At 44.3% G+C, this 24,625-nt stretch overlaps 1 protein-coding gene across 1 annotated transcript in view; it reads left to right on the forward strand.

Moving 5' to 3' along the window:
- PRDX4 (peroxiredoxin 4) overlaps positions 1 to 24,625 on the forward strand; it is a 149,538-nt gene that overhangs the window by 67,983 nt on the left and 56,930 nt on the right. Inside the window, exons 4-5 of the mRNA XM_069204743.1 lie at positions 202 to 324; positions 13,178 to 13,308. Of these exons, the coding sequence (XP_069060844.1) occupies positions 202 to 324; positions 13,178 to 13,308 (254 nt within the window). The remainder of the gene's footprint in view (positions 1 to 201; positions 325 to 13,177; positions 13,309 to 24,625) is intronic.

Below are 24,625 nucleotides of genomic sequence, written 5' to 3' on the forward strand. Positions count from 1 at the left end.
ACCTACCTGCAGAAGCCAATCAAAAGTAGAAAACAGTAAAGAAGAATTCTTTGATCTTTCATTGGGTGCTATTTTTCTTTACATTTTCAGTAGGTAAGTCCAGAAGCCCACATTCTAAAGCCCCTTGGTAGATATCTAAGTTACCACGGTTTGTTTAATCACTGTTTAAGATTAAACACTTACGTACATTCTCTTTTTAAGGATAAATACTCCAAGGAAGCAAGGGGGTCTTGGACCAATGAAGATACCGCTTCTTTCAGATTTAACACATCAGATATCAAAAGACTATGGAGTTTACCTAGAGGACCAGGGTCACACCCTCAGGTATAGTACCCAGTAGTTGCATACTTACTTGTTTTATTGATTTATGTTGTGATAAATGAATAGCCCATTGGGACCAATGAGAATCATTTTCATATGGAATATTGCACCATGGTATTATTGGGTTCCTGACCTTATCATACTGCTAAGTGTTTCATCGATAGTTTGTGTGACTTTTTGGTTTCTGGTACACATAGGTCATGTCCTCCGTGTCAGCAAACAAAGCTGTGGTGTGGTGTCTCCCCCCCCCCCCCCCCCCCCCTTTCCTGTTTTTTAAATGTGCATCAGGGAATGCAGTTTAAGTCTTGTGCGCTTCATCCTCTGCAGATTCATCATAGGTAGGCGCGAGATGAACAAAGGCTCAAGACTCCAAATACATCCAGCAACCCCAACAAATGAATGTTCCATCAGATGCTAACTTTTGACAAACTATTAGTACTTATATATAGCCACTAAGTGAAATATAACACAAACAATGTACACAGCCCTCTTAAGGCCGGCAGTCTACTGTTATCTGGGCATAGCCCAGAGTTTCACTGTCTCCTGACATGGGCTATTCCCCATTTGCTGTAGGCAACATTTAGGTTAGGCCCGCTGTGGGTTTGAGCCTTAGATGTTCAATTGGGACTTTTTTTTAGAAGATGGAGTTCAAGTACAGTAGCGCTATGAGGCAACTCAAGTTCCCCAGGGGCTCTCCAGTTCGGCAATCCGTCTTGCCAGCTCCTGCGCGTGTTGCAATTTGGAAGACCCCCCCCGAAGCATTATGGACTCTAGCGGCTTTTTGTGTTGAGCTATGGTCTCATTGCTGCAGGCCAGGCAGCTGGCATTCCTTCGGAAGATCCAGTAAGTTACTCTGCTCCTGCAGTCAGGTCAGGTGGAGTCACTCAGCTTACAATGCTTCTGCTGGTGCTCTGGGTGCATGGGTCAGAACCCCCTGTAGCTTTGTGGTCACACAGTACACATTGTGATGGACCCCCTTGGCATATGGTGCACCAGGGTGACGGTCCTTGTTGTTGACGGTGGCCCCCACTGGTGTGCAGAGTACCTAACTTTAGTCCACACATTGGCAATAGCTGGTCAACAGCAGCTTTCTCACACATCGTTACAGAGATCCCCTTGCCAGGATCCCCCACAGGACTTTGTTCTTCCAGGTGCTGTTCCTCCTCACACGGTCTTTTGGTCTTTGGTCTTGGCAGGCACTAATGCCCCAGGGTGGGTGTTCTTGATTTCCCTTGCTAATGCCCCCTCACCCAACCAGGAAAATGACAGACCTTAATTCCCAGACCTGATCACTAAAGGCAGAACTCTGAGCTTCTCTGTGTCCAAGTAGTGACCAGATTGGCTGCTTGACATTGACCATTTGCGAGCTTTCAGCTCCTCTTTTTTCATACTCGACTTCCAGACACAAATGTGACTTAGTGTCTCGTGCTTCAAAGTTCACGTTTCTAGGGATTCTTCCTTTGAAATGCCTACTCTGCTATCCTGTCCCTTGTGCAGAAAGCAGCATGAATGACTCGAACCCAGATAGCCCTGTCACACAGACCATGAGAGTTACTTGTGAATCACACCTGAATGCAGCATCACTGATCTATGCCTAACAAAGGTCCCCAGCCCTATTCTTTTATGATTTGTTTTATAAGCCCCATCTCCTCACTTTTCCCAGGCTCCACAAACCAGTGACCTTTTTCAAAATTTAAGAGCCCTCTTGAAATGCACAGGAGAGCCTGGTTCCCTTTCTCCAATGTGATTTCTACCGAGCTGTCAGGAATGTAGTAATGGACAAATCTGTCTTTTGAGGGGAGAGGGTTGTATGCCATATGCCTTCCTCTGTGCCTCCTATGTGGAACCCAATGACCTCCATGTATTGTACTACTCACAGGCACGCATACATTCAGTCTGTGCACATGCATGCTGCACACTGCTGTATGCTAACACCATGTGTGCCAGTGGTGATTTAAGCGAACAGCAGCCGAACTTTACATGAGTAGATTGGTAAGCCCCACTCCAGTGACGGAGGTAAAAAGGTCTGTTCAAACTACTAACCATCATTACTAACACTGTATGTTGCCACCAGTGTGCTTGTATTAACCAACTCTTTTGTAAGGGCAACAACCCGTTACCAGTTCTGAGCGTGGCACTTTGGTTGCTGCTGTTCAGCTACTTCTTCCACCTAGTTTTGTTATGTCAGAGGTACACATGTCCTGATTCACAGCTAGACTCCCATTCCCCATGGGCCACTGCCGAGCTCCACAGGCGCAGCATAATCTCTTCCAAGTCCTACAAGGGGCCACTGCCCCACCTTGGCACCCTGACTAGCCACCCTTACTGAGCCGATTAGAAGATTGGACTCTTTGCCTGTTAAAACGATAACTTTCTGTTTGATAGCATGTGTGGCTGTAGAAACTCGTTCTGCATAGCTACATATGCTCTGCATGCTCCTGCCATCTAATGTTTGGCTCAGATTGTTGCAAGTTTTTCTTTGAAGAAGCATTTTCAAGTTTCAGAATCAAGTGACTCTGTGACACTGCGCGTGGGGATTGACTCCGTTGTTCAATAATTTGTTTGTTTTTCTCTCCATTGTCTGCTTCAGATGTGTGTTTTCGCCTTGTTCTCCCTTAGCTCCGGTTTCGAAATCTTTCCTGTTTTCCTTAAATCAAGAGTTTTGTCTTCAGTCGCCCTTCTGTTATCACGCTCATCTCACTCCGTCGGTTCTGGAACTGACAGACCGCTCTTCGGGCATCTTTGCCCTTTAGGGCCTACCTCACTGCATAGCACCGAACAGCATGCTGTGCTGATGGAACTAACGCAGTTTTGATTCTGCCCTCTGTGCCACTCAAATTCCACACACTGCCCAACTTCTGTTGTGTAACCCGTGCCTCTTCCCTGACCATCAAGAAGCCACCTGTGACTCCTGCAGATCCTTCCGGTTGAAAAATACACTTTTGGGACCGGAGGGCTCATCGACTAGAGATGGTGCACAAGACCCCCGGAAGACACTCTGGACATCTTCGGGGGAGGAGCACACCCAGGAGGAGCTGGAACAGGAGGTGGCCTTCTCTACCGAGGACTCTGAGTCCGACGTCCAGTTGGACATCGAAAGCCAAGAAGTCACGCTAATGCAACCTGTGAGTACTGTTGCCCCTCATGTCCCCGCCAAGACTTCCAAAAGACCCTTTACTGGGTTCACGGTCTCTGATGTCCCGCCTTCTGGCACAGCACCGGAAGTCACCAAGTCTGTGTCTTCAGTAGCCATCTCAACATCTTCGGTCCGAGACGGCTATTACCATTCACAAGTCTTTTCCTCCTCCACTACCTTCTTCAGCACCTCCACCACCTACCTCTCCTCCTTCATTCCCTCCTCATTTGCCCACCTCTCCTACTGCAGCAGACAGAACACCACAAGGTTCCCCCCCTGTTATTCACTGAGGGAGACTTAGGTGACACACACACAGGCCCAGATCCCTGGGATACATTTGATCCTGATCCTATACGGATTCAGATCTATACCCTGCACAACCTTCACTGCCAGAGGATGCTACATCCTACCAACAGGTGATTGCTAGAGTAGCCGCCTTCTACAATGTCGACCTTCACAGGGACGCTATTCAACAAGACTTTCTTTTGGCCCCCTAAAGTCAACACATAGGGATATTCAATTCCTCCCCATGCTCCCTGGCATGCTTTGTCATGCTGACAACCTATTTAAGGAACCAGTTCGCTCTAGTGTTATCACCCCTAGAGTTGATTTAAAAATAAAATACAAGGCTACTCCCTCAGATCCCACCAGATTCTGTTTTAGCTACTACCACACGTAAACATGCCAGTAACAAAGCCACAGGGGACTCTACTTCCCCAGAAAAGGAGAGCAAAAAGATTGATGCTGCAGGTGAAAGAATGGCTGCACAAGTAGCCAATCACTGGCATATCGCCAACTCACAAGTTTACTTGATAAGAGATGATCGGGCTCACTGGGATGAAATGGAGGAGCTCCTCTATCTCCCAGATGAGCACCGTAAAAGGGGACAAAAGATTGCTACTGAAGGGCAGACAGTCGGTAATAATGCCATCAGATCTGCGCTGGAGGCAGCAGACAACGCTGCTCACTATCAGCACTGCTGTTTTAGTTAGACACACCTGGCTTAGGTACTCAGGTTTTAAACATGAGGTACAACAAGCAGTATTTAAATATGCCCTTTGATAAGGAGCATCTTTTTGGCCCTTAAGTGAACTCTGTTCGAGAAGCTGAAGAAATACAGATACTGCAAAGGCCATTTGCGCTTTACATTCTCCAGTATTTGATCTTTCTTTCATAGATTCACATGCTTGAATCATTCCAATCATCGAGGTGGGAGTCCCATCATATATTTTTTAATATAGCAGTAGGTGCACTACCTTAGGTCCTAATGGCAATGGACAGTCACTATCTTAGCTTATCTGTGTGTGTGTGTGTGTGTTTTTTTTAAATTTTTTTTTCTTTTCTTTAAAAAAAAGAACTGAACTTGAACTACAACCGATCAGGCGACCGCACCCTCTAGAACACTCCCAACAGAGGTTGATTCCCCCTGATTTTCTACTGCATGTCATGTGAACTGAGTCTCTCTCTGAGCTCTGCTCAAACTCTTCTTCCTCAGTTAACTGACCAGATTTCTTTTCAGAATCTACAGATTTAGATTGGAAATTGTCCCAACTAGCCAAGAAAGGGTTTTTCAGAACCTGTGACACCTGTGGGAAGAAACTATTTCATATTGATGTCCTACACAAGAAGTGTGTATTCTTCCTCCATCCGAAACACAAGGTGAGTGATTGTATAATCTGCTCTACCTTTCTGCACAAAACTCTTAAGGATAGAGAAATAGAGAAGGCAGACTTACTGTGGCTGCAAAAACAAAGCAAGAGTGCCCCTCTCCTGAGGAGTTGTCTTTTCACGTGCCTCGAACTCCCTTAAAAGTCATAAATCCAAGAAGAATCTTGCCTCGGAACCACCCAAAAAAAACCTCTTAAAATATATAAACATGCAACAACTGGGCATAAAGAGCCATGAAGATCTACCATCATCTTCAGAAAAGCAGCCAAAGGCCACAGAAAAGGTTCACTCTGAGCCTACTACTCTGTCTATGAAAAAGGCACCTCCTTAAAGTGCCTCACAATCCTTACCTTCGACGACTAAGATGAAGAAACTCCCATTGGAATCTGTTAAAATAACCTCGTAGACTATAGTACCGTCAATGACCACGTCTACAATAATGACAACCACATCGACCTTCGCCACAGCGGTGTCTCCAGGGAATACTTTGTTGCCCCTGTCATCGACCATCATCTCTGCTAAAATATACAGATGAACAGACGATGGATCCAGCGACGTTAACTGTAGACGAGAGACCTGTTGACTTTGGTCCCGTCGACGACCGAACCAGTAACGCCATAGACCGTGACACCACTGCTGATACCATCGACAGTGCCTTGGACGGCATCCTTATTGTCGACGAGGAAACCATCAACTGAAAAAGAAGAAAAAATGGGGGGGAAAACATATCTTCCGTTATCTCCAATTCCACTAAAGAAAAAACCTACATCGGTGATATTACCATCCATACCTCCCCAAGTTAGGTGTTGCCAAATCCTCCAACACCTCTTGGAGGTGGAGGATGATTCTGACAAGGGTCCTGATGGTGTGGCAAGCCGTCCATCTTAGCTCCACGTTAAGTGTCAGGAATTAGATGATGAAGACTATGAGGATCAATATCAAGATGACTACGGCTCTGCGAGAGATCAAGCAGAGCCTTTTCAACCTGAACAGGAACCCTTTATACAAATGCCAATGTCTTTGGTGACAAATCTGCAAAATATGTAACAGGATTGTTATTGAAGGTTTCTACCCTGAACTCCTGCAACACCTATCACACAACCTTCTAGGCCAGAAAGACCACTTCAAAACCCTGTCTGGATTCCATCAAGGGTTATGGATAGACCATCTACTCTGGTACCAGATGTGACCACTCCTTTAGATCAACCTCCACAAGATAACCCTCAATCTACGGATGAGGAAAGAGAGGAGGGAGAGATCTGATAATACATCACCGCCTAATTAGTGGGAAGACTATTTAATACCCACTCCTTCCCCACCTTATGCAGCACCATTGGATTTCCCACCAGAGGATATAGGCAGATTCCATAATTTGAATGACAGTCCAGCAAAACATTGAGTTACCGCTCCTTACTAATGAAACAGACTTTCTCTATGATTTCAAAGAGCCAGCTAAATCGTTGAGAGAGATCACGATTATAGACTTCATATGGCAGGAAGGCCTTAAATCCATGTAAAACCCAGCTACAATACCTGCACAGATACCACGTTTGGAGAATCTTTTGGAGCTTTATATTTTTCCTCCAACCTATATGATCAGGCGCCCAAAACCAGAATCGGTGGTTTCACAAGCGGCACAATGTCGGTCAAAGAATCCCTTCACACCGATCTCTTCTCCTGATCGAGATGGGTTTCGTCTCAACATCAGTAAGATGTTCTCCACTGACAGCCATGACAGTTAAAGTAACCAATTAATTGGTCATTTTGGGGCTTTGACTGCCAAATATGGTCCAATGTTTCAATATATATCTACCTCCTCCCTGAAGATTCTGAAGTGGAGGTTAAAAACATACTCCAAGAAGGGGAATGGATAGCAGCAGAAATATTTGACTGTGCCATCGGTTATTTCACTAACTGGATTCAGACAACTGGCAGGGACTGCTGCTTTACAGACAGGGATGGTTAAAATCTACCTCATTCCTGTCGGATACAGAGCAAGATATTGGATATGTCATACGACTGTGAATCCCTCTTTTGTAAACCCATGGATGAAGTCTTACAGTCCATCAAGGTGGACACAGAGCAAATTAACTGGGCACTTTACACTATAGAAAGCTGCCCTTTTGAGGAGTTAAAGGCAGAGGAACATACTCCTTTTGCAGAGGCTATCAGACCTACACAGCAGTTTCAAATCAGGTCAGACATTCCATCGACCACAACATGGGCAACAAAAGCAGTACAGATTACCACCCGCAGCACCGTATAAGCGCCCCGCAAGAGGAAAGCCACTGTCCGCAGAAGGTATAAAGCAATGACTGCACAATGGTACCAGATACCCTCCCCTATAATGAAAATTGGAGGCCACATTTCAAAGCACTTCCTTCAGTGGTGTGAGATAACATCGGACAAGTTGGTTCTAGATATAGTATTCAGAGGACACACCCAGAAGCCTCCAAACGCTGCTCCGTCAGGACCACCACCACCTCCATGTTTAACACAACTCCTCAGGGAGGTATCCAGCATGCTAAAATAAAAAGCACTAGAGATTGTTCCACCACTTCAGAAAGCCCGGGGGATCTACTACCTTTTTCTTCCTAGTGAAGAAGTAATTAGGAGATTGGTGTCCCATTCTAGATTTGTGAGCATTAAACAAGTTTCTAAAGAAAAAAACATTTCATATGGTAACACTTCTACAGCTCTTAAACGCTGGAGATCCCATGACCTCTCTAGACCTTTGGTATGCATATTTCTCTGCTTCCAGGTAGCTGGTACCCATCTACAATTCAAGGTCCTGCTATTTGGACTCCAATCAGTCCCCAGAAATATTACCAAGATGCTGGCCCCAGTGGTGGCTCATCTAAGGCAGCTAGGAGTTAAAGTTTTTCCATAGTTTGACAATTGGCTCATAATGGCCTCAACGCACCATCAAGCAATAGTGGACATGTCTAACTGCCTCTGATTGTTCGCAAATCTGGGCCTCACAATCAGCTAACAGAAATCACATTTCCATCTGACAGCAAGACTGACATTCTTGGAAGAGGTTCTGGATACAGTACAAAACAAAGAATTTCCCTCTCCGGAAAGGCAGGTAAGAATGTCAGATGGCTCTCAAACGCTGTACAAAACAGTGCATTTATAGGAATGGTTTCCTCATTGATTGCTGCCTATGTATGCGCCCACTTCAAGAAGACCTAGACACACAGTGGCTCCAAGTGCATGGCTCATTTGAAGATTGCATTCAGATAACTTCAGAAACGAAGTAGGGGCTTCTTGGGACAGCTACCACCTGGGCAAGGTAGAGGGTCACCTGGGGGGGGGAGGTCACTCCTGCGCTGAGGTAAGGTTCCTTCAGGTCCTAGGGGCTGCGGGTGCAGTGTTGGTTCCAGGCGTCGGGTCCCTTTTTACAGGCAGTCGCGGTCAGGGGGAGCTTCTGGATTCTCCCTGCAGACGTTGCTGTGGGGGCTCAGGGGGGTCGTCTCTGGTTACTCACGGGCTCGCAGTCGCCAGGGAGTCCTCCCTCAGGTGTTTGTTCTCTGGATCTCAAGCCGGGGGCGTTTGGTGCAGATTGTGAAGTCTCATGCTTCCGGCGGGAAACGTGCAGTCTTTGAAAGTTGCTTCTTTGTTGCAAAGAAGTAACTGGTTTTGAACAGGGCCGCTGTTCACAGGAGTTTCTTGGTCCTTTATTCCATGGCATCTGCACTAGATTGCAGGAGCATGCAGAGCATGTGTACCTATGCAGAGCATGGGAATCTACAGCACCACATGCCACAAACAGAAGCTTACAGAGTAAGTAACATTTTCCTTTTGCTTGTCCAAATATAACGTGATTTGTTGTGCAAAAAAACATAACTCTCAATACTAGTTTAAAAAAAAAATAAAAAAAAAATTGGGTCACACCTTAGGTGCCTTTACTGGTCTAGATAGGACTGCCGTCTGAGACCGGCCTAGTCATGGCCCACATCTATGACCAGTGTTCGTCTGTGACAAAAAATCAGTACCAGGAATCCAGATATTGTTGCAGCTGTGGCACTCTAGGCAGGGTGCGTGTCTGTCACCATGCAAGGGTCTTTCCCGTCCCAACTGTAAGTAATCCAGTAGGCAGTGGGTCTGAATCTTCAACTTTAAAAATGACACTGGTGGCAATAGAAAGTAGGAGGTGTGGATAGGTTAATGATACAAACAGTCAAAACTGAAACCGTGCACCTCTAGAGGCCTGGAAGAAGTGTCTCTGGGGCATGGCCTTTTGCTAGACCTTTACAAGAGGATTTAGATGTTTTTCCACCTCTACTATTACTATTCCTACTACTACTGCTTCACAAATTGAAAGTAGCCATCAGTAAATACACCTGCTGTTGGCCAAGAACAGATACTGTTTGTCAGTTTTTGTCTGTCACATCTACTTAGTTTTTATACAAGTGGGGCCAGCTTTAAACTAGGTGGAACCTTGTTTACCACAGTCACGTCTCAGGAATTATCCCTTGGCTCCCACGTTTAATGCAGAAACAATTAATTAACTATAGTAATAAATTGAGCTGCTTAAAGAAACTTGGAACCAATCAATAAGGGTTTTTTCCTTACATGGGGGCTGTACAGTCCTCCATCTGGCTAAAGAATGTCATCTCTGTGCTCCAGTAGGGGAGACGTTTTGCCTTGCAAGACGTATTGGAAGAAGCTGTAAAGGTGCTTCGTTCCACAGTTATTCGTTGGTATATTTAAAGGGGTCATCCAGTGAATGTTGTCACAATAGTGAAAACGTTGTTTTAAAAAAAAAAAAAAAAAAAAAAAAAAAAAAGTACTATTGTTTGTGATGGTTAGAAATGCAGGAAATTATAAAGATGATAATTTCTCTCTACACTGGACGGCTCCTTGTTAATGTGCTCTCAAAACCCATCGGCCAACCACTTGATTTTATGGCATAATTAAAGTTTTTGTATCTAGCAGGAAAGTTCACTTGACAAGGTTTCACACGGCTGAGATTGGCTAAACTGAAAATCAGAATTAAGAACCATCAATCCGTTTCAGACCTAATATGAGTAGCCTTTTAAGCACACGTCACCCTGAAATTAATTATTGCCGTCAAGTGAAAACCAAACCTACAACAGTAGGCGGAGGCATTTAAGCCACCTGGACCATGAAGTTGTGTACAGTTTCCCTAGGGATAATATCGGACTACTGTTGGCACATGAAATGTTAATGGTTTTATCAACTTATTCTGTGTGTACTTTGGGATTTTGGTAATATCTCAAATGCTTGGTTTTGATCGTAGTGATTGGCACACATCTACCCTTTTGAATTCAGTAGGAAGTTGAAAAGGTACACATTTTTAATGACACTAAAGGGAGCAATGGATATTGAGGTTGATCTTTAGAAAATGACTGCTTTGTAGACCTAAATCTTTTGTACACATGAAGACATGACCTTGGTTGATCATGCCTGATGAGCCACATTCAGCCATGTGTTCGCAGCTTATGTTCCCATTATTTGAATCCAGACATATAGCTTTTGTTAGTAGTCTGGTAGTTTAAATTAAACTAAGTTTTAGTGTTGTCTTTAGGCTATAGAACACTTGCGCTCTGTCCAGCTTCCAGAATATCACAACTTGCTGTCTCTGAAATGATGATGCTTTCGTGGAGGAGATCGATGTGAAACTGATTTTGTAGTCACTCTCCTTGAAGGAAGCTTTTACCATCCTTCCTACGCCAAGTGTGATTATAAGAGGAATATCTAAATATTACTAAACGTCTTTTCATGAGCGTTCCTTGAGTAATAGAGATGAGCTACAGAAGAGAGGATTGCCATAGAGCTTTGTAACAACGAGGAGCAATAGATGGCAGGCCGTTGTTTGCCCAGTGTACTTAAATCTCATCTCTATGGCTTTTTCTTTCCTGGCAGCTAAAAATGCATTTTTCGTTCATGTTAGTATAATGGTGAATGGCTTATCCAGGTTCTTAGTGGCATGGCAAGGGTAGTAGGGAAGAGCAAAGTGAAGTGTCATGATTTCCCGAACAGCCAGGTACTTTTGGTTTGGGAGAGCTTTGCCTGCCCCTTGGGGCTAATGGTCAGTACGTTTTCACCAGTACCAGAGGTCAGAAGTATTTCTTTGTTCCACCTGAATGAGAGAAAGCTGCTACTCTGAGCAAGCAGAGCTTTATAGCCATTTCACAACCTGAAATTTCTACACTACAACCTGGGATCTTGATCTCGGGTAATCAATTACATGAATTGATGTCCCAAGGAAAGATGTTTTGCATGACAGATGAGACCTGTGGTTCTCTTTCTGGGTGTGTCGTTTTCACCACACACTGAACAGTGCGTTATGTTGGATGAATATGCTACTTAGTCTCAGGCCCTGATTATTTTTTTTAACATAAATAAGGCCATTACAGCAAGCAGTGACTTTACCTAAATTACATGCGTTGTACTCCTGTTGTTTACGGTCTCAACTTAGTATGAAACAAGGGGCACAAAGGAAAGAAATTATCTAGCGGTCAGAAACCTACCTCACCTATTTCCTGTCTCTCCCACTCTTTATTAGTGAGATCTTTCATTGACTCAGTGTTAGATTCGCTATGATTTCGAGCAGGTAGTCTCACAAAAGCCTTAAACGGCAGGCTAACAGTATATCGTTATTGGAAGGGTTTCAAATTGTGCCACAATATTAGCACACTCCCCTCATAGCAAAGACCCAATTTTCAGCCATTAAGGCAAGAGCACAGAACTCCAATCCCTCCATCCGCCCGCCCCAATCACCATACAGGGTAAAATACCTCAGATTTCTAGTGTACGTCGTGTGGAGAGGAAGTCCTGAGACCTCCAATCCTTTCCTCTATAGATACTGGAACTGACTGTTTTATGGATATACCTTTGGCAGCTACCTACAGCTGAAATTGCAGTTCGAACTGTGGAAGAAGCTGTCAGTGGACTTTACAGATGATTGGTGCTTAAACATGTAATGTTTATTTTTTGCCATGCCAGTGGAAATACATGTAGCCCAGCAACACGTTATTTGGAACCAATCTTTTAGTGCAGTGGTTCTCAGCCTGTGGGCCGGAGACCCCTGGGTGGGCCTCAAAGCGTACCATGGCTCTGTGACTGCTTAGAGAATTAAATAACATTAACCGATTGTGTAGCTAAATTAAGAAGCAAAATGTAAAGTTGAATATTTTAAAATGTTCTATGAATTTGAAGACCTTTATAACTGAAGGCTCAAAAGTAGGTTGGTATCCTCTTGATATAGTCTGGATGATGAGAGGCCTCAGTTGAATTTAGAAAAGCTGCATACTCCACATTAAAATTTTGGTTTTGATATTGGTTTGTGAATTGGCTAAAATGTTTCATTATTTGTGTATGTATTTGTTTGATTGCTCGTTTCTGTATGTTTTGCGTTTGAAATCGTCAAATGTTTAGGTCCTCGACTTCCAGTAAGTATGTCCCCAGGTTCCACAGAAATTAAAAATTGAAGAACCAATGTATTAGGTGACCTATAGGCGCTCATTTATTACTTCTGTCCAAACATCAGAACATTATTAGAACAGTACCCCTTAACCGACTTTTGAATACAATGCTTATTGTTTCAAAGATAAAATTCTAGCATCAGTTTACAGAAAAGCGGGGTCATGCTAGTGCATGGTTATGTTTTAATACATTACATTTATAACTGCTGTACAAGGTGACATAGCACGGGATTAAAAAATACATTCTGATGCATAAATGTATTACCACAGTTGAGGGAGAGGAGGGGCATCATGACCCAGCAGAGGGATTGCCATCCTTAAATTTGTAATTCACTCTACTTACAAGTAATCTGGATGTTGCTAACTGTAATTTAAAATCCGCATTCTAAATTCCAGAAGGCTCCTTCCCAACTCTGACAAGCTCATGTGCTCTACTGAAGAAAATTGTTTGGCTTTACTTTGAAACTCAGGTAGCAAAGCTGTGGTGTTTTAGCTTCCTATTATCATAACTAGCCAATAAATTACATACTTTTTAATATCTTATTTAGTAAATGAACAATTATTATTATTATTTATTATTATTTTTTTTTCCCCCCAGAGGTCTCTTCATTATCGATGATAAAAGTGTTCTTCGTCAAATCACAATGAATGACCTTCCTGTTGGCCGATCGGTAGATGAAACATTGCGTTTAGTTCAAGCATTCCAATACACTGACAAACATGGAGAAGGTAAGCTTTTTGTGTTACGTACCAGTGGTTTTGGATGCAAAGAAACAAGATAATGTGAAAAAATGAATTTTCCAGGCTCCAAAAATAACAAAACACGAAGCACAGTGCCACTTCCCAACTTACGTTCTTGTATATAGATTTTAATACACTGCTAACCTGCCTCAGACTACCCTTACCCAAACCCACCTCATATTCCCATTCCCACCCCCCTTCCCCTCGGACATTTCGCTCGTTTCCCCCCAGTGAGCATGTGATGCCTGTTCTGAAGGTTGTGGGGCACTGGGTGTTAACTGGGCAACATACCTGCTGTTTATCTCCTGTGTTCTAGGACCACCAATACTACTGCCCTCCAATTTGGTTAGCCAAGGTGTTCCATTTGGGTGCTTGACCCTCCAGAGGTAGCGAAGCCAAGCAGTCAAGATTTACTTCAGGACGTGGTAGGAATTGGAGGATTTGATACATAATCAGACTCAAACTCTTTCAGTAAACTGAATGCCTAAACAGAGCTATGACTTTAAAGAAGAATAGTCCTTAAACAGAGGACAATCGATTAAATAACATAAAGCTGGTTAAAAAAAGATACATTTTGGACCCAAGATGGGAATGGATTTGTGGCATCCAGGTACTATATATAAATGGGCCACTGTGGCTGATGTTACCTATGGCAGAACTATTAAGCTAGTTTAATAGAACAAGTCTATAGCTTAATCCCTTTTTGAGAGGTGGGCCTGTATGGCCCAATGAAATGTATTACCATTAATAGTGTGGTAGAGGTGCCAGGCAGAGAGATTTAAAGTGTTAACCTCCACATAACCTGTTGCATTGTGTATCCGGCTGTGTGTGTGTGAAGCTTATAAAGTCAGCAAGCTTGATGCGAGTTTCCAGCATGAACAGTCCTAAAATTTCTGTAGCCCAAACAGCTACTGTGCAAACAAGTTGGTGCAGCGGGCAGAGCCTACATGATCCGCTGGTAATTATGTCACCAGGGTTTTCCAGCTATGTTAGGATTTCTCCCCAGGTTCGCCTTCATGCTAGGAACAGCAAGAATGCCATAAATGCAGCAGACTAAAAATGCACTGCAGCCCATTTAAATAACCACAGGGGACTCAGCTGGCCACGTGTTAGCGCAATAATCCTTAAGCGAGGAGCTGCTAGGAGACCCTGGAGGTTTTTCTAGTTGAGAACTGGCCTCTAAAGCATGCACCTGTGGACTTGGAGCCAACGGCGGTTGGGCCGCTGCTGGGATCCCGTGCCTGTTGCTCGCAGCCAGAGTCTGGAGTCCGGAGCAGTTCGCATCTCTGATTCTTTGAACTGATATCTACAAGCTACCTTATTACACAGTTGAGGGTCACTGGATGGGTTCCTGTAGGAAACTGGCTCTTTAGGATATATCAAAAAAAGAGAGATTGTGTAAAGAGTCCAGGGGTTTCCTTACCATTGGACAGGGGCTTTCTCTTTTTTGGGGGTGTAGTGTGATCGAGCAGCCTTAGGCTTCTCAGAGTGCAGTGTGAGACATCTACAAATACACAATCAGTACGTGAGACACATGACTCGAAGAGCCACACTAATTTACAAAATTAACAAGTTTCCTTATACATGTTTAGGCACCAGAAAAAATACAGTCGGGTAAGTTTTGCAGGAAAAATACTGTCTGGTTTCAAAAGTAGACAGTGCCTTGCCTTTTTCAGAAGCTGCAATGTTATCCTATGGAGAGAAAAACAAGTACTGCATCCAGGTATAGTACAGAGACTTACATGACCAGTCTCCTGGCCTAAAGATAAATTTTGGGTAAAGGTCAGGACCACAGCAACTGGTCACATTGGGTGGCACTAGTATGGCAACGGGTGCCCAGTGGTAGTCCATGGGGATCGGTCTGGTTGAAAAGAGGCTGCAGGTTAGGACTAGGTGTCCAGTTTGTGTGAGCCAATGAATGGGCTTAGGTTTTGCGATGCTCGGAGACGTAGGTATGCCAGTGGTCCTCTTCTCAGCGATCCAGGGCAGCCGATGATGGACCACTGGGTGTTGTCACCACTGGCGCTCACGGTGGAGGCAGCCAACTGAAACAGGCTGCATGTGTGGACTGAGGGACCAGTCCAGGTGAACCGACGAGGGCTAAAGTCTTAAAAGCCTTGGGGACGTAGACACCAGTGGTCCACTTCTCCTTGGTTCCAGACGTCCGGGTGCAGAGGACCTTTGGAGTTGCCGTCACCGGAGGCAGTCAGGCTTGAGGGGGGGGCCTACACAGAGACTGCAGGTGTTGGAGTGAAGGTCGCAGTGGGGAAACCCATTGTGGATTATGTCCCTGGAGAGGCTGGTGACCAGGTTCGCACCATTGGCCCACATCAACATGGGCTGGAATGCTTGGGTGCAGTGGTGCTGTCCAGCTGCGGTTTTGGCGGTCTGCAGTCCTCTTCAGTGGTTCTTAGGTGCCTGCAGGGATGTAGGGGAGCAGCTCTGCTACTCCATGGGGTTCCCTGGTGATTGGGTGAAGGCTGGCAGTCTTCCCAGACTTTAGGAAATTTCAATAGCTGGAAGACCAAGCAACTTTGGCACAGTTGTCAAAGCTGACTGGCAGAGTTGGTGCCAAGTAAGTCACTGGTCTTCAGTTCTTGCTTCTACGTCTCCAGTGTCCTCCAGGTCAGCGGGGTCTGATTTCCTGGTGCTCTAAATATTGAATGTTGGATGCTGAATGTTGGACATTTCAGGGGTCGTAGGGTAGTAGCCAGTGGGCTACTTCCCCCTGAGATCACTACACCCCCTATATGACCACTTCCTGTGGGAAGTGGGCGTAACCCTGTCCCAGAGTTACTAAATGTGCCAACACCAAGATGGCAGAAATGTGTGTCCACATCAGTTAGCACACCTTAAGGGTGGGGCTGACCTGAGGAGTGGACACACCTCTCTGAACACTAAAATTCCTGCTTGTCCAGATGCCAAATGCAAAGTAGGGGGGGGTGGTGGCATATCTTTGACTGACTCCATATCTGCATACCGGGGGCAGTGGGCTTCTTTGAAGTCCATTGCTCAAGACTGCAGATTCACAGGTCTAGCTGTAGGGTGGGGGTGTGTAAACATCTCTCCCAGAGCAGGCTTTGTCTCTTGACTGCACAAAAGCAATGGCTTTCACCCCTGGGGGAAGGGGGAGGCGAGGAGTTCAGAATCGTGCCTAGTGGTGGCAGGCTTGCTAAAACTAGTCAGTCTGCTCACTGTTAATTGGTAGGTTTTCAGGCGACACATCTAAGGTGCCCTCTGGGTGCATGTATTAGTAAATCAATCACTGGCATCAGTGAGGGTTTAATAATACAAGATGTTTGATACCAAACATCCCTATCTTCAGCAAAGCCATCATGTAGCTGGGGAAATCGTAGTGACCAATGTCCAGCACATATATTCAAAATGGCTTCCCTGTTCACTCACTTTGTATAAGAATCAACAGAGACATAGCAGGGGCACATCTGCTCTTGCAGATTTGTCCTCACATGTAATATAATGCACCCTGCCTTACGGCTGTAAGGCCAGCTACAGGGGTGACTTGTATTGCATGCAGTGTAAGGGGCCTCTGTGTGCCATGTCGTGTTTTCACTTTTAGCTGCACCAAGATGTGCAGCCTGCACTGGCAGTCTGCATCTGCTACATGAGGGGTCCTGGAGGGTGGCACAATATATGCTTGGTACCCATGACCTGGGTAACCGCTTTATCATTTACCAGGGACTTATGGGGGGCCAAAGATATTGCCAATTGGGGAACAATTACACAGTTCTAGGGAAACAAATATCTGGCACTGGGGACAGGAACCCAGTACACTTTGTCAAATTCACATCATGTACCAGCCAAAACGTTGGGGCAACCGTGTCAACGATAGGCACTTTCCTACAGTTCCTATACTTTTTCAAACTATCTGCTTACCTTGCTTCCAAGGGGTAACTTTCCATCAGTGTACTGGCCACACTTGTTACAGCTGTACTGGCAGGCCCCAGTTTCACTATGCGGTGGCTACACCATTGAGCGGCTAATACTAAATCCTCTGGAGCAAAGCCTTTGCCCCTAATGTCAAAGTGCTGTGTTGGCTCATTACGTCCCATGGGTGGTGACTAGGGGAAGACTGCCACTTTCTGAAAAAATTGTTTTGTGGCCCAGATAATTTGAATCTATATTAGCAGCCGGTTGAAGGGTCTAGTGAGGAGTCTTTAAACGTCACCCTTGACATTGAATTTAGTCACGAAGGGACTTTGCCACCTCCGCAGGGCAGTACTAGTGCTATGGTGACCTCTCAAAGCCATTTCAACAGAGGGGGCAGCCAATGTAGGCACAGAAAATTAATCTCTTCCTAACTGTGATCCAGATAATGTATCTAAAAATCAAAAGGGGCTGAAAGAATACCTGCTGTTTTCAAAGCATCCGAATGGGGGTGGAGAAATTCCAGAGATCCGACTCTCCTGAGCGTGCTACACATAGTGACACTTTCCTCCGTAAACCATTGAGGAGGGAAGTAGTACCCAAGACTATCTGCTGATCTGTCCTACAACTAAGAATACTTCCAGTCTTAGGACCCTTCCCAGGGGACCTAAAAGAATCCTTTTGGGACAAGGGAGGTTGGATAGTGTCCCCACCCATGGATACCCAGAACAGAGGAGTACCTACGCCAAGGAGCCTGGGTGTATAGAGGTGAAGTCATGTTGGAACTTTCCATTGAAGTCAATGGGGACCTCGGTTGTCCAGCTGCTGTTGTGACTCTGGGACCATATAAATAGTTTAGATACAAGAAGTAATTCCTTGTACTAGAATCTGTCCTTCCAGACACTCTCTGGACTCCCTCCCCATAACTTTTTTTTATATCACTCCCTCCCTCCTATTATTGTTGTATTATCTATTGTTGATCCCCACTCCCCAAATAGCCATGAATTCTTTTAATGTACCTATACTGTGGGCATAGAGTTGTTTGCGCCCATCGATTTGCTTCATCTTTACTACCCATGTGCAATAAGTAGGTGGGACAGGTGACTTCCATGCTTGTAAAATCACAGATTTCACGATGAGAGAGGCAGTGAATAAAGTTTGCTTTGAGCGGATTGTCAAGCCTGGATGATTAGATATACCAAACAGGGCACCAGCCAGATCCGGGATCAGCGACACATGAACTGCTAAGCTGATCCACTGAAAGATTTCCCCCCCCAGTCCTCTGTCCGATAGGAGCAAGATAAAACATATATGTAGCCAGTCCCCCTGGCACGACCCACAACGCTGGCAAAGACCTGTCATGCCTGGAAACATTTCTTTTAACCAGGCCAGAGTGTAGTAGTGCAAGCATTTGTGGGGGGAAAAAAAGCCATCTTTTTAAAATTTGCCCCTCAAATTGGTTTACACGACCGAGTATTAAATCCCCTCCACTGTTGAAAATTAAGTCTAACTCCGATTGTAACCTCAACTCTCGTTAAACAGCATATAGTTTCTACAGAGGACCATGAGGAAAAATCCAGATACCAGCAGTCAATGCCCTGGAGATTCCCATAAAAGGCCTCTGACGACTAGCTCGATAACTCAAAAGTCCTATGTACTGATGAAAGAAAATGCTGGATTTGCCGGAAAGAAAACCTGAGATTATCTGAAAAAAAAATATATATTCAGCTCTGTACTGCTCCCGTGTTTTTTTTTTTTTTTTTTTTTTTTTTTTTTTGGGTCACCTGTTAAGAATTCAGAGAAAGTAACAAAGCCTGCCTGCTCCTATCTTTTGGATGTTCACCTGATTTAGGTCAAGTACCAACACTGATTCCCGAAGCTTTATCGCCGGATGAAAAATAGGAATTGTATACTTTTCCTGAATTGCCCAAATTCTGGCACATATTTCATGTGGGAGCCTATACTTCGTGCATTTGGGGAATCTTGGTATTTTTAGAAAAGGTGGGAGCTGACTGTTCCTCTCATTTCTCTCGTAGGGGATTTCCATGAATAGTCATAAGCTGTGATTATTCCCCGCCTGTCTGTGGGGACCCCAGAGCACTTTTTCCAATATAACTTCTTAAGTGTCACTGTTCGCCTTGCTTCAGAAAGGCCTGCCAAGTCACTTAATGTTCATATGCAGCCTAGGGGAAAGGCTACAGTGTCCAAAATTCGTTATCCAGTCTATCTTTAAAAGGGACAAATTTGAGAAGTCTGCATTTAAATACCTGAATGAATGGCAAATTTTGCAGAAAAATTCCTTCACAAACCTTTTATATATTGTAAAACCCTGATGAAGTGCAGGGCAATGTAGCTCATAGGCTGCCATAGTAATGGAGAAAAAGGTGATTGTGCCTTTAAGAGCAGCCAGTCCTCCAGTATCCATCACATCATGCCTAGAGATAGGCAGTTACCTCAGTTCTTTTTTCCGGCTCCTGCTGACAGGAACCTGGAACATTGAGCTCGACCTATTTAGGTTTTTTCTTCAAAAATACAACTTAAATTTCGAAAATAACTGCTACATTCGACATCTTTTGACTTTCTCTCTACATTTGTCATTTTCTGACTGGACTTAAGGCTTTTTTACCACAAAAATGCCTTCCTTATTTGACAAATGTCCAAAATGTAGCAGAAAAAAAACCAAAACAGACCGCCATGAGGTCTGCATCATCTGTCTGCAGTCTTCCCGTATACCTGCCTCCTGTAACATTTGTAAGACATTTTCCAGGTGCAGAGGTGCGACAAAACTTAACATTCCGATGACTACCCCTACACCTACTACTTCAATTATATTTGAGACTCTCCAACAGCGTGTAGTTGCCAGACCTTTGCTACCTCTGGTACCTGGCCTTTTAGAACCTGCTCGTCCTCCAGAGCAAGACTGTTTGTTTCTGTGTGATGACCAGCCACCTGATTCGGGGGTCATACTGGCTGCTCGCAAATCCCACGCAACATCTCCATCTTCCACTTTGCCTCCGGACAAAGAGTGTAGGAAAGTAGATTCAACAGGCCGCAAAGTCTGTAGTTCGGCCGCAACCTCCATGAAGACGGCAAATGCAACAGCCCTTTTGTGCAGGTATGACAGGTCCTTGTGGGATTCCCTTCTCCAGTTTGCAGAGCATCTTCCAAGAGATTATAGGGAGGATTTTATGGAGCTAGTCAGATGGGGAATATTCACAGCTTTTGACTATCATGGAAATACCCCTACGAGAGAACTGGAGTTACAGGTAAACTATTCTTGATCATTTCTTGAAGCTAGAAATTCAGATTGTGCATCGAAAGCAGCTCTAGTGCCTAATCTAGAAAACAGGCCTCATAATATTTCCTAAAATCCGGACCCTTGACCGTTGGGGCCAGCTTTGCCAGTTGTATCTGCGTTTTTTTTTTGTTGGCCCATATGAATTGGCGAATCATGAAATCTAACTTGTTAAAATACTTATAAAGAATTTTAAGAATCAAACTAGAAAAGACAAATAAGAAAAGAGGGCGTATCATCATCTTCACTAGCGCCACACAGCCTAAAATTATAAGCAAAGAAGCTTGCCATTTTTGGAGAAGATCTTTGGCTTTTTTTTAAATACCGTACTGTAATTAAGCTGAAAAAGATGCGATAAGCTGTGTGACGTGAATTCCTAGTTATCTTCTAGGTCTAGAGGTGGGTGTCAGGATCCTACCGCGAGGTGTCCGAGTGCAGTCATTTGAATTAAAGTGCCTCCTAATTAGCCTGATTGATCCTGTAGCCACTAAGGTCGGAAAAGGTTCTGATCCTTGCAAATTCCCTAGCAACATTATTGCCATCGGCACGGAGACACAAAATCATGTCATCGGCAAACAATTTAAGCTTGGGTGCTAGAGTAACGGAAGGATGAATAGAGTTATCCTGATTAAGTGATGCAGCAAGCGGTTCAATAAGGAGAGCAAAAAGCACTGGGGAAAGAGGGCACCCCTGACGAGTACCATGCAAAACTTGAATAGTATCTACCTCCTTTGCATTAACTAGAATCTTCGCTTGAGCTTTATCGTGTAAATTCTGAAGAACTGAGATGAATTGTTTTGGAAAACCAAATTTCTCTAAAATCGAGACTAGGACCGCCCATTGTACCAGCTCAAAAGCTTTCTCAGCATCTACCATAATAATAGCAGCAGGACAATTATTATGTGGGAAATAATCAATTGCCTGATTAAAATAAATTGTGTTGGTCGATAAGAGCCTACCGGAAAGAAACTGATCTTGATGTATAAGCTCCTGAACTACTAATGATGTCCTAACCGACAAGATTTTTGTAAAGAGCTTATAATCGTAGTTTATTAAACTAATAGGGGGATATGAATCAGGCAGATCAGGAGGCTTTTCATTTAAAAAAAATAAATAAAAAAAAATAAACTGCCACACGTGAAAGAAGGAATCTCCGCGCCCTTTAGTATCTCATTAAAAAGGTCCACCAAGACCACAGCTGGTTGGACCGACAAGGCTTTAGATACGCCTGCCGGAAGACCATCTTCCCCAGGGGAGACCTGGATTGCATCTGCAACTTCAGTGAGGGTAATAGGAGCCAATAATTTTTGCTGTTCCCAATTCAAACCTGTTAATCACAATGAATATAAAAAAAATGATAAATCTGTAAAGGCTCTGCTGAGGACGTGGCCGAGTACAATGTAGTGTAATGGGCAAGAAAAACCCCTTCAATGTCATTAGCTTGATAAACAATGAATCCAGTGCGCTCATCGAATATAGATTTATTGAGATTGTTGTTTGACTTTTGCTTGACTGACTATGCCAAGTATTTGCCCATATGCTCACTTTACTCATACTGTTGCTGGAAACTTGTGTTGATTAATTATTGAGCGAGATAGATAGTGCTCTCGCAAGTTAGCCTGGGCCTCATTTAGTCTACACAGCATCTCCTGACTATAGGATCCCACATGATTTCTAAGCGCTAGTTCCAGGACTTGCTGGAGATAATAGTCTCTCTTTAGCTAGCCTAGTAGTTTGTGCTTTATACAATATAACTTTACCTCGCAAATATGCTTTACTTGCTTCCCAGATATTAAATAGGGGGGCCGAACCCCTATTATGAATTTAAAAAAAATCTTTAACTGATGCATTCAAAGAATCAATCCAGCCCTCTGCTTCCAGAAGAGATCTATCAGAGCTCCATCTTGAACATCTCCTCTGTTCTATTCTTATATCTAGGTCAACTATTGGCACGGAGTGATCTGAGAAGGGGTTGGCAAGAATTGACGAGCTATGGCTTAGCAAAGAGAAGGAAACAAGAATGAAATCGATCCTTGAGGCGGTATTATAATGTTTTGAAAAACAAGTAAATTCTCCCCACAGGATGGTCTGCCCTCCAAACATCCACCAATGCCAGATCAGAAATCATCTTTTACTGAAGATACGAAGACCTTGGTTCATTTTTATTTTTATTCTTCCTAGAGGATCCCCCTAGAATATTGGGGATATTAGTCTCCTCCAAAAACAAAGAACCCAGACATAGAGATTAACTGCTCATAAAGAGTTTTCAAAGAGCAGGTATCGCCTCTGAAAGGGCCATAGAAGCTCACATAGTGAATGTTCATAGTTGGCATTGATGTAGTGACAACTATCCATCTTTCCTGGGGGTCCCTGTAAACCTGTTCTATCCACCCCTGAAACTTCAGTGTAAAGAGGCCGGCCACACCTCTTGTTGCTAGATTCCCTGATGCAAAAAAATGATTGCGTAATGAATTTAGATAGTTTTGGCGTTTTGCATCAGTGTCTGTTTCTCCTGTAAAAGAAAGATATGAGAGCAAGATGCCCTAAGCCAGGGTTCTGCAAAGTCTGTCCTGGACAGCCGGGTCCATGCCAGATTTTTAGCATATCCACATTCTGAAAAATGTTTCAGAAGTCTACATTTGTCTAAATGTGGATATGCTAAAAATCTGGCATGGACCTGAAAGTCTTCTCCATGAGACTATTTACTAAGCTGGTCTAAGAAGTCTTTGACCTTTTGAACATTTTGGAAGATATGGGCCTGGCCCTTGTGCAGCACTTTTACATTTTCGAGCTGAACAGTGCCCGCTGGAGCCCCTGCTTTCTTGTAATGATCTAGGAGGCCCACAAATTTGTGGTGTCGCCGTGCTGCCACTCTGGACATATCTGAGAGCACTTTGAGATTATAGTTCTCAGTCGTTTTGAGAGTTTTTGCTCTTATCGCTTGATAGGACCTGCTCCTTAATCCTAGTGTCCCAAAATGTACTGTAACAGTGCGTGGATACTTAAAAGATGAAGGTTTAGTAAAGGAGACTCTATGGGCCCGAATGATGGACAAGTCTGCCTTGGAGTCCGCTTTTTCCAGAAGTATATATTTATAGACGAGGTCAGATATTACTTCTGTCATTTAAGACGTTGCCTAACGTTCTTCGGGAATCCCAATAAATCTCAGATAGAGCGCTGTGATCTGATTTCCACATCAAGTTTAAGGCGGGGGGGGGGCGGCACCATGGGACACACACAAGAAGGCACAGAAAGTACACCCTCAGCAACACAGGGGCGGCCGGGTGCAGTGTGCAAACAGGCATCGGGTTTCAGGTAGGAAACAATGGAGGGACCCGGGGAGCATCTCTAAGATTCCCTCTGGGTGTATGTTAAAATAAATTGCACACTGGCATCAGTGTGCATTTATTGTGCTGAGAAGTGAAGTTGATACCAAACTTCCCAGTTTTCAGTGCAGCCATTATGGAACTGTGGAGTTCCTGTTTGACAGACTCCCAGACCATATACCCTTATGGCTACCCTGTACTTAAAATGTCTAAGGTTGTGCTTAGACACTGTAGGGGCATAGTGCTCATGCACATATGCCCTCACCTGTGGTATAGTGCACCCTGCCTTAGGGCTGTAAGGCCTGCTAGAGGGGTGACTTACCTATGTCACAGGCAGTGTGGGGTTGGCATGACACTCTGAGGGGAATGCCATGTCGGCTTAGTCATTTTCTCCCCACCAGCACACACAAGCTGTGAGGCAGTGTGCATGTGCTGAGTGAGGGGTCCCCAGGGTGGCATAAGACATGCTGCAGCCCTTTGGGACCTTCCCTGGCATCAGGGCCCTTGGTACCAGGCGTACCGGTTACAAAGGAGTTACCTGAGTGCCAGGGTTGTGCCAATTGTGGAGACAAAGGTACAGTTTAGGGAAAGAACACTGGTGCTGGGGCCTAGTTAGCAGGGTCCCAGCACACTTTCAGTCAAAACTTAGCATCAGCAAAGGCAAAAAGTTAGGGGGTAACCATGCCCAGGATGCATTTCCTTACACTAGGGTTCTCAATAAATTACCAAAAGTCACATCTACAACCTGCACAAATACAACAGTATCTGGGTGCAATACTAAATACGCAAAAAGCGTTAG

Source organism: Pleurodeles waltl, chromosome 8 (genome assembly GCF_031143425.1).
Source record: "Pleurodeles waltl isolate 20211129_DDA chromosome 8, aPleWal1.hap1.20221129, whole genome shotgun sequence".
Classification (NCBI taxonomy): Eukaryota; Metazoa; Chordata; class Amphibia; order Caudata; family Salamandridae; genus Pleurodeles; species Pleurodeles waltl.